The sequence below is a fragment of the Falco biarmicus genome, chromosome 2 (genome assembly GCF_023638135.1).
Source record: "Falco biarmicus isolate bFalBia1 chromosome 2, bFalBia1.pri, whole genome shotgun sequence".
Lineage (NCBI taxonomy): Eukaryota > Metazoa > Chordata > Aves > Falconiformes > Falconidae > Falco > Falco biarmicus.
The window spans coordinates 75,082,946-75,096,823 of NC_079289.1; the positions used below are offsets into that span (position 1 = coordinate 75,082,946).

At 42.4% G+C, this 13,878-nt stretch overlaps 1 protein-coding gene across 17 annotated transcripts in view; it reads right to left on the minus strand.

Moving 5' to 3' along the window:
- Positions 1-6,892, minus strand: part of SYNJ1 (synaptojanin 1) — a 68,784-nt gene extending 61,892 nt beyond the window's left edge. For all 17 annotated transcript variants that reach the window (XM_056327369.1, XM_056327370.1, XM_056327357.1 and 14 more), the window contains exons 1-2: positions 6,790-6,892; positions 5,349-5,494 (exon numbers count right to left, since the gene is read on the minus strand). In XM_056327369.1, coding sequence (XP_056183344.1) covers positions 5,349-5,472 — 124 coding nt within the window. In that variant the 5' untranslated portion in view covers positions 5,473-5,494; positions 6,790-6,892. The remainder of the gene's footprint in view (positions 1-5,348; positions 5,495-6,789) is intronic.
- Between the last annotated feature and the right edge of the window lie 6,986 nt (positions 6,893-13,878).

The following is a 13,878-nucleotide window of genomic DNA, read 5'->3' on the forward strand; positions in this document are numbered from 1 at the left end:
TTGCAATTTTTGCCTGTAAAAGTCAATTCATAAAATTACAAAATTTTCAATTTAAATACATGCTAGCATGCAAAAAAGCTACCAAATTATCTGAAATGCAGAAATACTGATTAGTTTTTTCTGAATTGTGTCTCAGTAACTCCAGAAGTAAGCAAACTAGGCTTCTTAAAAAATATTTAATTAGCAAGACCTATCATTCACTGGATGTCCAGTAGGGCAAAACCAAGACTTTTATCATGTGTGCTACCACAGAAATGAAAATTTACCGAATTGTAAAGGGAGCATGCACAAAGAAGATCATTTTTTGCCAGTGATAACCTTTGTTAAAGCCATGCAAAGGGCTGTGGTACATGTACAGAATAGTCTTTACTATTGTTGTAAAGCTAGTCTACCTTAAGAAGCAAAAAGCCATCAGATTCTTTTGTAACTTCTTTTTGATAGTTTTGGTCCAGAACCGTGGACCAAATTCTTGCTGATCCATTATGCCATTCAAAGAGGTCATAGTTCTCCAGGCAAGAGTTACTGCCTCCACTAACCCCCTGAGAAGAATCTTACTGTACTACTTGTACTTTTCAAAGTAGGCTAGGCTAGCATACATGGTCTTCGTTAAACCATGTGATTTTGTTGGAAATCCCTGGAAAGCAATGAATGGAACATCTTCCCAATAGATTTGAGAGGAGAGGGAATTCTGGCAGAATGCTAGGAAAGGCACCTAATGACAAAAGGCCAAGTTACGGCCTCCTCCGCCAGCACAGCTGCCCCTAGTATCCACTGTAGCTGTTGCTTCCCTGCAGCTTTGTAAGTGTTTTACGATACTGTTTAATAGGAAGGCATAGTCCTTAAGACGACACTTAATCAAAACAGTAATAAAAGCAGGAAAGTGAAATTGCTGTTTGCCTTTGCATCCTAGTCCCTTCAATCTGGCTTCAGATGACTATACTATTACATAAAAATACATTCAAAACTCGTTTCTACCACAGCCTGTATTTGACCTTTCCTCTCTAACATAAAGACTTCCTCCAGAGGATAAATTAGTGCTTGAGGAGTTTTAATTCTTATTATTGCACCTTCATATATGTATACAAAACAGGAAAATATTTGTGTTAGGCTTATTTTATAAAATGCCATCATGAAAAACAGAATATAGTAATTTATTCTGAAATATTGTCCTGCCCTAGTTAAGGGGATGGGGTTCCACTCAAAATGCTGTACAAACATTATCAGAGGGGTGGGGAGAATCACACAGGGACAGTTCATTACTAGTGACAGCAAACACCAAAGAAAAAAGGAACTCTGGTTGTGAGCATACAGAATGTTACCCTCATGAATAATTATGTACACATAGCAGGTGTTCATCAAATATATCTGTCAGTATGTTTCTTTTCTGAGTGTCTAAGTTTCCTCAAGCACTGCATCAACTTAAAATCTCTTGCAAAATTGTTATATCCCATCTGCTACTGTGGATAAATAGCAGCATATCTGCTTTACCCTCTCCACCAAGAATGCAGAGTGGAAAAATCTTCTTTTTAAAAAGAAGCGGAATGTGAATGGGTGATAGAGTAGCATTGCTAAGCATGACTATGAATACCAGGATGCCGCTGTGGACAGGTTATTACAGCTCTTACTTCAACTCTACAGAAAGCTCTGGGTGGGCACAGTGCCTCTCTCTGTTCACACCTGCTCTGTTCTCAGCTTTACTGCAAGACTGAAGTCAAAGGGTGCGCACAAAGCTCCTGCTCTCTCCACTCAGGGCTCAGTATTTTCCCAGACGACAGAACATTCTCCTTTACTCATCGCAGGCGACAGGAGTAAAGACAACTTCCCACTCGTTTCGTTATGACTCACCAGAGAGGAACAGGGAGAGAGAACACCCTCCTGCTCAGTCAATGAAATCTTTACAGGTAAGGTAACTCATTAAAGAGTCCTATTTCAAAGAATAAATATACTGTCTATTTTATACGTCAAACAATTAAAAATAGATCTATAACATCCTCCCACTAAATTCTAAACAAATCAGCAGTGAAGTCACTGACATTTAAAACTAAGTGCTCTTACAAGGCCTTGAGAAGCCAATTGGACTTCAGTATCTTGGCCTAACCCAATACTAGGAGCAAGTTGACAGAAGAGGTATTAAAGGCAGGCAAAGTATTTCTCAGATGTTTTGGTCATAGTAACGCCAGTTAATCCATGTTACAAGCAGTACATGGAACACGTCCAGCAGAAGCATGGCTTGGGCTGCTTCCACATTAAGACTGAACGATTATGCAACAACCACCTCAGTGAACTACCCCTTCGACCCTCTTCCGTTCTTCCATCTTATTTTGTTGACTTAAGTAACTGATTCTGTGGCACATGCAACACACACTGAAAATCACACAACATATGAGTTGTATAGCATTTCATACAGAGGCCTAACAAAATCCTCTGAATCATCTTGCAATGCTTCATTGCATGTAAAGAAGATTAAGGTTAGTACTGTTATCCTTTGCTCAGCAAAATGACAGATGTACTTCCTTTAAGATGACATTTAAAGGATCAGTAAGCTTTCATTTCTTTCTCTTAGCCCATTTCAAATCCAAGTTTCTATACATGGATACTCCAGAAGACGCAGTTCACTGAGGCTCTCAGAACTGAACCACATGAATCACTCCTAATGGTAAAGTGTACAGCACTAGGCTGTGCCTATATTATACATTGCTATGACTGGGTATAAGGCTGAACACCTTATTTTGTCTTCAGTATTTATTAAAAACTTTTGAAAAAATGTTTAACAGATTAAGATCAGTAACACCAATTTTTGTAGAGTCTAAAAAGCATTAACACCATCAGGAAAAAATAGGAGTTTTTAAGAGTTTGAAGTGATGTTGTTCTGGATTTGATACATACTTGATTTGACTGTTTTTCTATCTATTTACAGAGATTTTACAAACATCTGGGGAATCTTCCCCAAGGGCCAGTCTTTCATTACCTTTGGCTTTTAGATTTGTATCAATATCCAGAAGTCTGTAAGGTTACAGACTAGAATCTTCTGACTAGTTTCTGTGACATGACTAGAGAGATGGAGAAGTAGTACTTTACCAGTCTTTACCAAGCACTAATAATTGCACTCCTTTAAATGTGTATTAAAAACAATAGATACCAGAAGCGAACAGGAAGAAGAAAAAAAGAAAAAAATCCTGAGCTAGAGAACTTGAGCACTTTTTCTGCTGTCAGTTCAAGAGTACGATTATGCTCTTTCAACCATTAACAAAAGAATCATGTTTCAGTACCTAAAGAGTTCAGGTGCAAAGAGGGAATTAAAGCAAAACGCCACAGCTAAATATTCATCAGGAAAATATGCCCATTTACCAGACAGAAAAAGAGTAAGCAGTTTACTGGTTAAGATTACAGAAAACAATATCCAGAGTAACTAGTTCAACTTAAGTATGAACATTTACTGTGTTGTAACGTAACAATTAGAATACCAAGGGCAAACCTTTACAGATTAATAACACGCTACTACTAAGTACAGAATCCAAGAGGAGAGAGGCTTTCAAACTTCCTTTGGGTTCCACTTCCTCTGTTTGGTATCAACAAGGAGGCATAGAAGAGGGCAAGAACTTTGATATGTTTTTTTAATTTTTAGAGAAAAAAAGTTTATCCAGGTGCCTGCAGCGTACCATAGCACAAAAAGCAACTGTCTGTCATTTTTGAGCATAACTTTCAGGAATAAATTGTTTTTAATACATTGCTCTTTAAGTAGCTTAAGCATGTTCAGAAATAACTAAATACATGCTAAAATAAAGTTTTCCACAAATCTTTAGAGCATTTTTCTCCATTTTATACATTTCATTAAACCTGTTCTCTAGCTTTACGACCAGACACTTATTCCCAATGCAATCCACACAACACAATGCCTTTTAAATACTGCTGGCAAAGTCAACGAAATTACTTAAATACATAGTAAGAAGTTGTATCAGGAAAAAACCCTACAATGCTCAACAACAGGAGAAAAGAACTCATTGTTTTTCACCTGCATCATCATACAAATGCAGCTGTAATGTCAATCATGCTGGCATGTCCCATTGCTAGGCCTCTGAACAGTTAATGGCAGCTTGCTCTAATCGCACATTAAAAATGTGGACTAAGTTGTATGCTAGAGAGCACTTGTTCATACAACCTGTTTGGTACAGATGACCCTATGGCTTGACTTCTAAGTACCTTACACAGGACACAGGGACAGTCAGGTGCCTCAGAAAGAGACCATGCCACTGACATGGAGCACACTCGCATATAGCAAAGCCAACTGCAAAAACCGAAGTAATGTATCTCAAGTCCCACTCTTCTTTGGAAATCACATTTCTAACTCACTCCCCATTCAGCCTACTCCACAGTCTCAAAGCCAGAGCATCCTCCTGAAAAGTAGGTTTTTGAGTCCACTCAGACTTCAGGCAGTGAATCAAATCTCCCATTTTCTGATTGAGTGGCTCAGAACAGCTAGGCTAGAAAACCACAGATAGGCATTAGACTGAATTAATCAAAAAGCTATTGACTAATAAAATAAATAAAATACTTCCATGGTATGAAAGCTTTCTATACAAGAGTCAAAAACAAGCTTAGAAACCCTGTGCAACCAGGTGCTCAGACTTGCTGAAGGATACAAACCAAACTACACTTTAAAACCCTACCCATAGGCTTCACAGATCTCTTCTGCACTTCTCATTTTGGCGTCCTCCTTCAATTATGACTTAAAAAGAGGAGTAGGGGTGGACGTTGACAATTTAAGGGAAATACTTAATGCATTTATCACTGAAAACATGTAAAAATAACTTTGCAATGCAAGACACCTTGCTCCAAGTATTACTCATTTTATTATATGACACATCAATACAGTCTCGAGATAGGTTAAAAATACAGGGACAAAATAAAGCTAAAAATCAAAAAGCCATTCAAAATCATGATACAAAATGAGGAAAAAAAAAAGATGATATACCATTTAAGAATACAGAATTTTTATTATGAAATACAACATAGAGAATTAGCTTTTAATGGATTACCATGTATTCAAAAGAAGGTAGTTCTGAACCAAAGAAATAAGCAGATGTTGTTGGAAGCTATTAGAAGAAAATTTAGTATACATGAAAATACACATGCATGATGAAATGTAATTAAATATGTAAAATTCTCTCTCAACAGATGAAGATATGAAAATGTCTTCTCCCCCCACCCTCATTTAAATCAGAAGCCTCTCCATTAGCAAATACGAAAACAGAATAGTTGCTTCTTTATATTCTGTAAAAAAAATCAGCTTACACAATGTAAAGCCTGCCAACTTTTTACATTGTAGTTATCAAAACATATCAACTTACAGAGGACAGCCACAGCTCCGGATTCAAACATGAGACATTCTTCTCTGTTTCTGGTTTCCACTATCACACTGAATGGAAGTGGATCCAGCTTGTGATAGACACGGTATCCTTTACTGAAAGCCATTTTGCCTTTATCAGAGGCAGTCCTGTCCAACACAAGATGATGTTAGTGAAACCTTCTCGTGCTTCCAGATACCTTCTGCAAAGTACGTCTGACTTACATACCTTCTAGGTATTTAGGTGTTTAATGAAAATAAACAACAAAAAAAAGACCTGCTCTCTCTTCCTGCCTCATGAGAAGACTTTTATCTCATGTTCCAAAACACAGAGACTAAACACAGCATAAACACTGTTTTAAAAACACAATTACCCAATTACCTTTCAAAGTAAAGGATTTATTTAAAAGCTTCTCAGAGACAACAAGAATTTCTTTCACATACTTAATAAATAGGATTTCCTCTTTTCGTCTTAGGAAAAAAAAAAAAAAGAAAAACCGAACGAAAATAAGGTTCTCTAGCCACTAGCCACCACAAATATGCAAGAGTGACAACTCTCTTAATCGTAAACTAATAACAAATCCTGAAGACCAGAAGCCTAGACAGGCTTCAGTTTTGAGATCAGTTTTATTGATTCTGACCTTGTACAAAAGGACAGTATATTTTAAACACTAAAGCTGTTAATATGCTTTAAAAGATCGTACAAAAACATTACGTTAACCTATTTTTTCTTTTCTAAATGAAAGGAGGTTTTTGTTTGGATTTAAACCCTCCCCTGCAGTGCCCGACAACCGAAACATTGCAGTATTGTACTAGTAAGCCACAGAGATAAGATCTTCCTTTAAAACAATATTTAAAAGCCCAGTAAGAAACTAGAAACAAATGCAAGAGTAGCAAAATATTACGGGCTTAACCTCAGGAAACACAGTGCGAGGGAAGATTTTTCTAGGAAGCTGAGAGCAGGGCTCTGCCCTTTCCCCTCCCCTCAGCTCAGTGACCGTAATCTCTACGGCGGACACAGACTTCGCGCCGCCGGTGCGGACAGCGCCGGCCCCCCCGGCCCAGCGCAGCCCCGCCCGGGGAGCGGCGGCACCGGTCCGGTCCGGCCCCTCGCCGGGCAGGAGGGAAGGGGCCTCCAGACAGCCGCGCGTTTCCCGCCGCCCGGCCGAGGGGCAGCGCCGGAGCCGGCACCGGGCCAGCAGATCCCCGCCCCGCTACCGCCCGCGGCGCGCACCGCCGGCCGCCACAGCCCGGTGCCACCGGTGCCCGCGACGCTGACAGAGCCTCCATCTTGCCTGGCGCCAGCGGCGCCCCCGCGGCCCGAGCCCTGCGACGGCGACAGGCGGGCCGGCCCCGCCGCGCACTGACAGGCGCCGAGCGCCCCCCGGTTGCCGGCGCCCCCCTCCCCAGCCCCCCAGCCGCAGCGGCCCCAGCGCCTCCCTCACCGGCCGCGCCACCTGCCACCAACGGCCGCCCGCTCCGCTCCGTGCTGCGGGAGCCGGCGGGACCTCACTTCCGCCCCGGCCCCGCCGTCCCTTCCGCATTGCGCCTCCCGCCACCGGAAGTCGGTAGAGGACGTGAGGGGGCGGCAGCGCCGGCGGCGGCAGCGGGGGTGGGGGCGGGGGGCGCGGGCCCGGCGCGAGGCGGCCGCTGCGCGGGGCAGCGGGCGGGGCGGGTGTGCGGGGGCAGCGACAGCAGCGACACCGGGCTGGGGGAGGCTGTGCCAGAGTCGGTCCCGGTGAGCGGCGACCCGCGGGTAGGCCCTGTCAGGGGCACGCTGAGCCCGAGCGCTGCGCGCCGGGCAAGCTCCGCTGTCAGGGCGGAGCGGCCTGAGGAAACCTGGCCCCTCAGGGAAAAGTACGAAGAGCGCCCTTAGACGTTCTCCTTTGGCCTTGCCTTACGGCAATCATGGACTCCAGGCCTCAAAGCTGGAAAACGTCCTACGGGTGCACGGTGAGGCTGTGCCAACACACGGTCAGCCCCGGGCCCGGTTGTGTATTTACTGCAGGTGCAGCAGGGACAGATGTCTTGGGGGTAGGCTCACAAATAGCCGTGCAAACTGAAAAACCTTGCTGAGCAAAATGTGACGGCATAGAAGCTGTCAGCACAAATGCTTACCAGGTGCCTCGGGTCAGGTGAGAGCACTGAATCACGGCTTCTTTCTGCCAGGCTTCAAAATTCTTAGGGACAGACAAAGCACCTCTTTGGAAATTTCCGTTCAGCCTGTGCAGGCTGTAAGTGGAGGGGGCGTACTGCTACACTGGAGCTTTACTGTATTGTGCTGGTGATAACATTGCAAGCTGCTGAGGAGACTACAGACGGCAGGTTTGAGAACTACGTGCTAAAATCAAGAGAGAAGTGGACCTTGCTGCTCTTCTAGATAATGCTGGGGCCAGGATGGCAGTCCAAGTAGCGAGCTGAAGTAGAAAAAACAAAACCTGAAAAACTGTGGAGAAATTCTCTTCACTGAGGCTATAAATCTGAACTGAAGAGTATGCATAAGGGCAAGTGTGAGAGGTATAGCTGCCTCCTGAGGTAGCTAATCATTACTTTGCAGTTGAAAACGGACTACTCATTATTTACTTAGCGACTTTTCAAAACATCAGAGAAGTGCATCGGTTGAAAATGTAACCATAGAATCATCAAATCCACAGAATGGTTTGGGTCGGAAGGGACCTTCAGACATCATCTAGTTCCAAGCCCATGACATGGGCAAGGGCACCTTCCACTAGACCGGGTTGCCTAAAGCGCCATCCAGCCTGGCCTTGAACACCTCCAGGGATGGGGCATCACAGCTTCTCTGGGCGACCTGTGCCAGTGCCTCACCACCCTCACAATAAAGAATTTCTTCCTAATATCTAATCTAAATCTACCCTCTTTCAGCTTAAAGCCATAACCCCTTGTCCTGTCACTGCATGCCTTTGTAAAATGTCCCTCTCCAGCTTTCTTGTAGGCCCCTTTAGGTACTGAAAGGCTGCTATAAGGTCTCCCCAGAGCCTTCTTTTCTCCAGACTGAACAACCCAGACTCTCAGCCTTTTCTCATAGGAGAGGTGTTCCAGCCTTCCCAAATGGGAGGCCCCAATTTTTGTGGCCCTCTTCTGGACCACTCCAACAGGTCCGCATCTGTCATGTGCTGTGGACCCCAGAGCTGAACGCAGTACTCCAGGTGGGGTCTTACAGAGTGGACCAGCAGGGTAGAATCACCTCCTTCGACCTGCTGGCCACACTTCTTGTTATGTGGCCCCAGGTACAATGGGCTTTCTGGGCTGCAAGGGTGCATTGCTGGCTCTTGTCCAATTTTTTGTCCACCAGTGTGAGTTTACCTCAGCTGAGAATGTAAAAAATTAATTGCTAGCCAATAGTGGGAGCTTTGATAAAGCTATTATTAACTTCAGAAAATACTGTTGTTTATAAGTTAATGAAAAATAAGAATGAGTATTTTATGCTAATTGCCAGTATAATATACTGCATAATATAGCAAAGCATATTACAAACAAAGTTTGATTTGTTCTTCAGTTTTGTGTGATAAAAGGTTTTGGTAATTTTCCCCCACCTGCCAACTGAATTTCAGAATCTTACCAACCACAAATCTATGGAAATGTTGAGACATACTTCTGTAACTGGAGCTCAGAGAGCAGGTAGAGTCATCGAGAATGAATTGAAGTTGAGCCTGGGATAAAGGGGTGAGGGGTGGGGGGAGAGGTGTTTTGTTAATTGTCTTTGTTTCTTGGGATCCAAATCTATTTTAATTGGCAATAAATTAAACTAATTCCCCAAGTCAAGTCTGTTTCCCATGATGGTAATTATTAAGTGATCTCCCCATCTCTGTCTTGACCCATGAGCTTCTTCATCCTATTTTCTCACCCTGTCCCGCCGAGGAGGAGAGTGAGAGAAATCTGCGTGGGCATCTGGCTGCAGTCCAAGGTCAACCCACCATGATTTCGCTGGGCTTCAGAGCAGAAAACTTTGCCATCTGAAAGCCGAGTTGGCTCAAGGCTTCTTGGCAACCTAGGTAACATACCTTTGGTATCAAAAAGGTGAGGAAGCTCAGGTCCATGCTGCATCTGTCACAGGGAAGACAGATGTAAAGTCAGAATCAGGATGCCTGAAAGGGGAAGGTGAAGGTTTCCGAGCCTGCATATTCTGCTGCAAAATTGGGAGGAGGAGTAAAAAACCAAAGCAATGGCAAAAATGGGGCGAGAGTGAGCCTCAGCCTCGGCAGTATCAGCAGCTTCACACACCCCACCTCTCCCCTTGGCAGCAGCAGGAGCCCAGGGCTGCCAGGCTCTGGCTTGTGCACCACTGGTAGGGAGCCCACTGACAGTTTTACCCACTCCCCTAGGTGTTCAAACCACCATTTTCTCAGGGACATCTGTGGTGCTTTACGTCACTAAATTACCAACAGCAAATATATGAAAGTTTTGAAACTATACTTAGTTTGCATATCCTTCCTAGCCCTTACTGTAGGCCTTACTCCTGCAGACTCCTACCGCTCATTAGATCCTTAAAGCTGAGTTTGCTCTATCCACCACTTGTTTGCAGATGCAGGTTCTCTGAACTGCTAGCTCTTTGAGGTAGTAACTACATGTGTACATTATAATTCTAGTATATCTAGTTCAATGAATGTCTTATCCTGATGGGAGCTTTTGGGTAAAATGGCAATATGTAATTTAAGTGCAATACAATGATTTTAAGCCAAACGTCCCCAGGGTGCGTGAGGCCCACAGTCATGCAACCTACATCCCACTTTATGTTTTCTGCTAGCTAAGTATCACAAAAAAATCTCAAGACAGTAAATAGATGATACTCAAGAACTTGTATGAAATCTAGGCCATGAAAATTTGGGCTTAAGCATATTACAAAAATACTGCACCAAATCTTAGAGATATATCTGTGCTTCACTCCAGGTCTATTGTCTATGAAAACATTTAACTATGCACGTAAAGCACAGAAGTAATGTAAGTGGAGTCAATGGGACAGTTCACATATTTGAACAAAACCATATGCTTCAGTCATTGTATGGAGCAGAGCCTTAAACTGCAGACCCTTCTATTACTAAGTTTATCTCCGTGCAATTATTTTATCCCCATTCATTTATTTCTGCATATTTAGGGCAAGGGTTTTAATTGTATGCAGAAATTAAGTACTCTTGGACAAAAGATCCTACGTTATTTCATGGTGCAGACAGGCTCATTCAGCTAACAATTGTAAGGCAACCAAAGTTTTATGTTTGGAGTACCACACGCAGGGCAAAACCACTCAACTCTGATTCATCCTATTCGTCGCAAGAGAGTTTCTCAAAAAACCGCAACCATCCTCCCTCCTTAGCAATCATTTTTGAAGCCTCTTCACAGTTCTCCTTCCTGTACATGCCACTACTAACTCTTGCACGAATGGTTTGCTTGTGGTTTCACAGGTAAAGCCTAACGGTCAGATCACAGGTATTATTTCCTTTTAGAGCACTGATCACATGACATTTAATTTTCAGTGGACAATAAACCTATGATGTCAGGGATGCTGCTTTTAAGCACCACCACACACAAGAGGACAGTTCAGCCTATTAAAATGAACCTCACCACATTGTTCTACCAAAGCTGTGCACTACACCAAAACTGCAGATGCTTATCCCCTCCCCCAGTATATATATTTAGGGTTTTCTTTGAAAAAATGCCTTTTTTGTACAGTAATTTAGGAAGAACTGAAAGCAGAACCACCGATTAGCAAACTTTTGCAGAAAATTAGATGTATCCAAAAGGAGGAGAAAGAGGAACCATGTGGCTCTCTATATCTGCGCAATTTTTCCTCACTTCTCCATTTCACATTTCAGATTTAATTTTGGTTTTCTTTCTAGTGAAGGACAAGGTTTCCCCTTTGCTATTGGTGATCTTTCGGGTAAAAGTAATTCTGTAACTGTAATCTTACATGACTGTATATTAAAATAATTACAATAATTAAATAACTGTAATAATTCTCTTATGTATTATCCTGTTCATAAAAATGTCCGTGACCAACAATTTTACAAGCAATGTTTTCTTACATGTTCTACACCTTTTCCTAAACAACCTAACTACTGAAGAGGTTATTAGGCTTTCCCAAGAGTCCCTGTAGAGTTCTGAGCAGAAATAGGATTGCGATGCCACTTAATGTGTTAGTACCTTCTCACATGGGATTTCGTCATGATCTAGGACATCAGTCTCTAACATGTTATAATTTGTTAATTTGGACGGTGAACAGTGAGATGCACATGGTAAACTGTGGGAGAACAATGTTAAAGCACTTGTCCGCAGATTATACCTCAACCAAGCAGCAGTTATGTTTAAAGATAATTACATAAAGTATGATCATTTTGCTACTAGCATTTAAGTTGCATCAATAAATAAGATACAGGTTAAGTGGTAGAAGTGAAAGTGGTTATTTTGTTTATAAGTAAAATATGGAAAATGTTATTTACATAGTCTTTATGTGCCTATACAATTCTAACCATTTATACATAGGAAAGGCACTGTGTTGCCCAAAACAAGAAGTTAGATTACTTATCACCCGTAAGTATACTTTGCTGCAAGTCTCTTCATGTTCTCGTTCTCCAGTTGTGACACCGTACGGGGATAGGAAGGAGAAACTCCTCAAGCGTGCAAGGGCTTAGGCACCACAGCCACACCGTGTCATTGCAGTAGAGGGAGGACTGGCCAAGTGTGGTATGAATTGCTGGTCTTCCACAGCAGTTAATTAAGAAAATGACTACAGCATATCCTGAAAAAAAGATTCTCTGTAGCTCTTATTTATAATGAGGTTACAAGGAAGATAGTCTCTTCGTTCCCTCCCTTGCAGTCCTAGTCATAATCTGAAGTGGAACAAAATACCTGTATTTCTAATAATGAACGTCTTGGGCTTTGTTGCTCCACTAGTCTGGACCTCCATTAGTAGCGTGCAACACCTACTGCAACTGCAGTTACAAACCTGCATTTAAATTTTGTAGCTATGTATATGTATATATACACCCACTATCAGAAAAAAGCAAAGTCTGAGATTGATAGCCGATGGCTTGAACCTATAGCTTTTCTCCTCCCTGAACTACAGCCAGGGAGAGAGTGAATGACTCATTACAAGCATTCTTCCCAGAGAGAGAGTAGAGGGTGTGAATAAACATGATTTCCAAACCAAACCCCACTGTTGTTTTATTAGCCCAGCCCAGCACCACCACAGCAGAGCGTGGTTGAAGAGGGCTTTCAGAGCAGACGGATTACTGTTCACCACCTTTTGTGAACAGGCCACCTTTTTCAAGAGGCACCTGGCACCAGAAGAGAAGAGTTGACTGCAACCTTTATCCTGCACTCTCCAGCTTTATTGCCCCCAGCATTTGAAAAATTTTGTAATTGAAAATCCACACTCTGACACCTCCTGGTCAAGTACTTTCCTTATTTTCCAGTGTTGAAATCTTTTAATCTGCCACCTTGCCACTTCAGTATTAGGTGGCAGTCAAAATTCTGACTGTAGAAAAACCAGTGAAAAACTTTGGCATTTGAGGTGCCACACCAGAGTCACTCAGTGATTTTGAATGAATTTGACAGCACGTGACGTGCACTTATGGTGATATAATTAGAGCAGACAGGCTTCTAAATTTTTGTAACCTTTTCAGTCATTTCAGCTGAAGGAATTCCATTGTTTAACATATCCAAATTAGAAATAAAGAACATTTGCACCCCTGCAGTAATATTACCTGTTCCCAGTAATACCAACTTCAGTTAGCAGCACAGGTCTTAGAACTGCTTCAGCGTATTTTATTCTGTCCACAGAATATACGCCGTCTCCCTCCATATACAGTGGCAGAGGTAGCAGCTATTCTGAACAGTGGCAGTAGCTCTGTTGTACCATAAAAGCCTGGGTTAAAGACTTCATCCTAAAGCCAGGCAATTACCCTTCGCTAAGCTTTATACTGCAGTGGCCAGGCTAGAAAAGAGCAGCCAAGCTAGACTGTGCAAAAAGTGTTGGAACTAGGCATCCTCAGCCCGGAGGTCCTATGACTAGAAAACAGCCATGCATTAAGATGCAGAAGTCTGTACAGTAATGTTCCTCCTCATGAAAACAACCGCAAATTCTAGTGTTGCATACTTTGGATTACCCCCTCCCTTCTCCCTCCTTCAGCTGTCATTCTACAACTTTGAAAATCTCTGATGATTAAGTCACTAGAGCATAAATAAGTACTCTTTTAAAAATGTTGGTAGCATGGATTGTGTCCTCTTCAGTCTACCAAAATGCTAAAATCAGTAAAATTTTAAGCACAGAAAAGGTCAAATCTGTCACTATTAAATCACGTAACTACCAGCACAATAATCTTTCAAAATATCTTTAACTATTCTTTACATAGGTATATGAATTCCAACATTTATCCCATTGCTTTTCCAAGTAAACTTTCGTTCACTCCACAAATCCATTTTTTTTTTCCTGACAGATTGAGGCAGTCAGCCAGCACACATATTATTTCCTTTACCACCTCCCTAAAGGAATAAAGCTTACCAAGTTGCACTGCAACAGC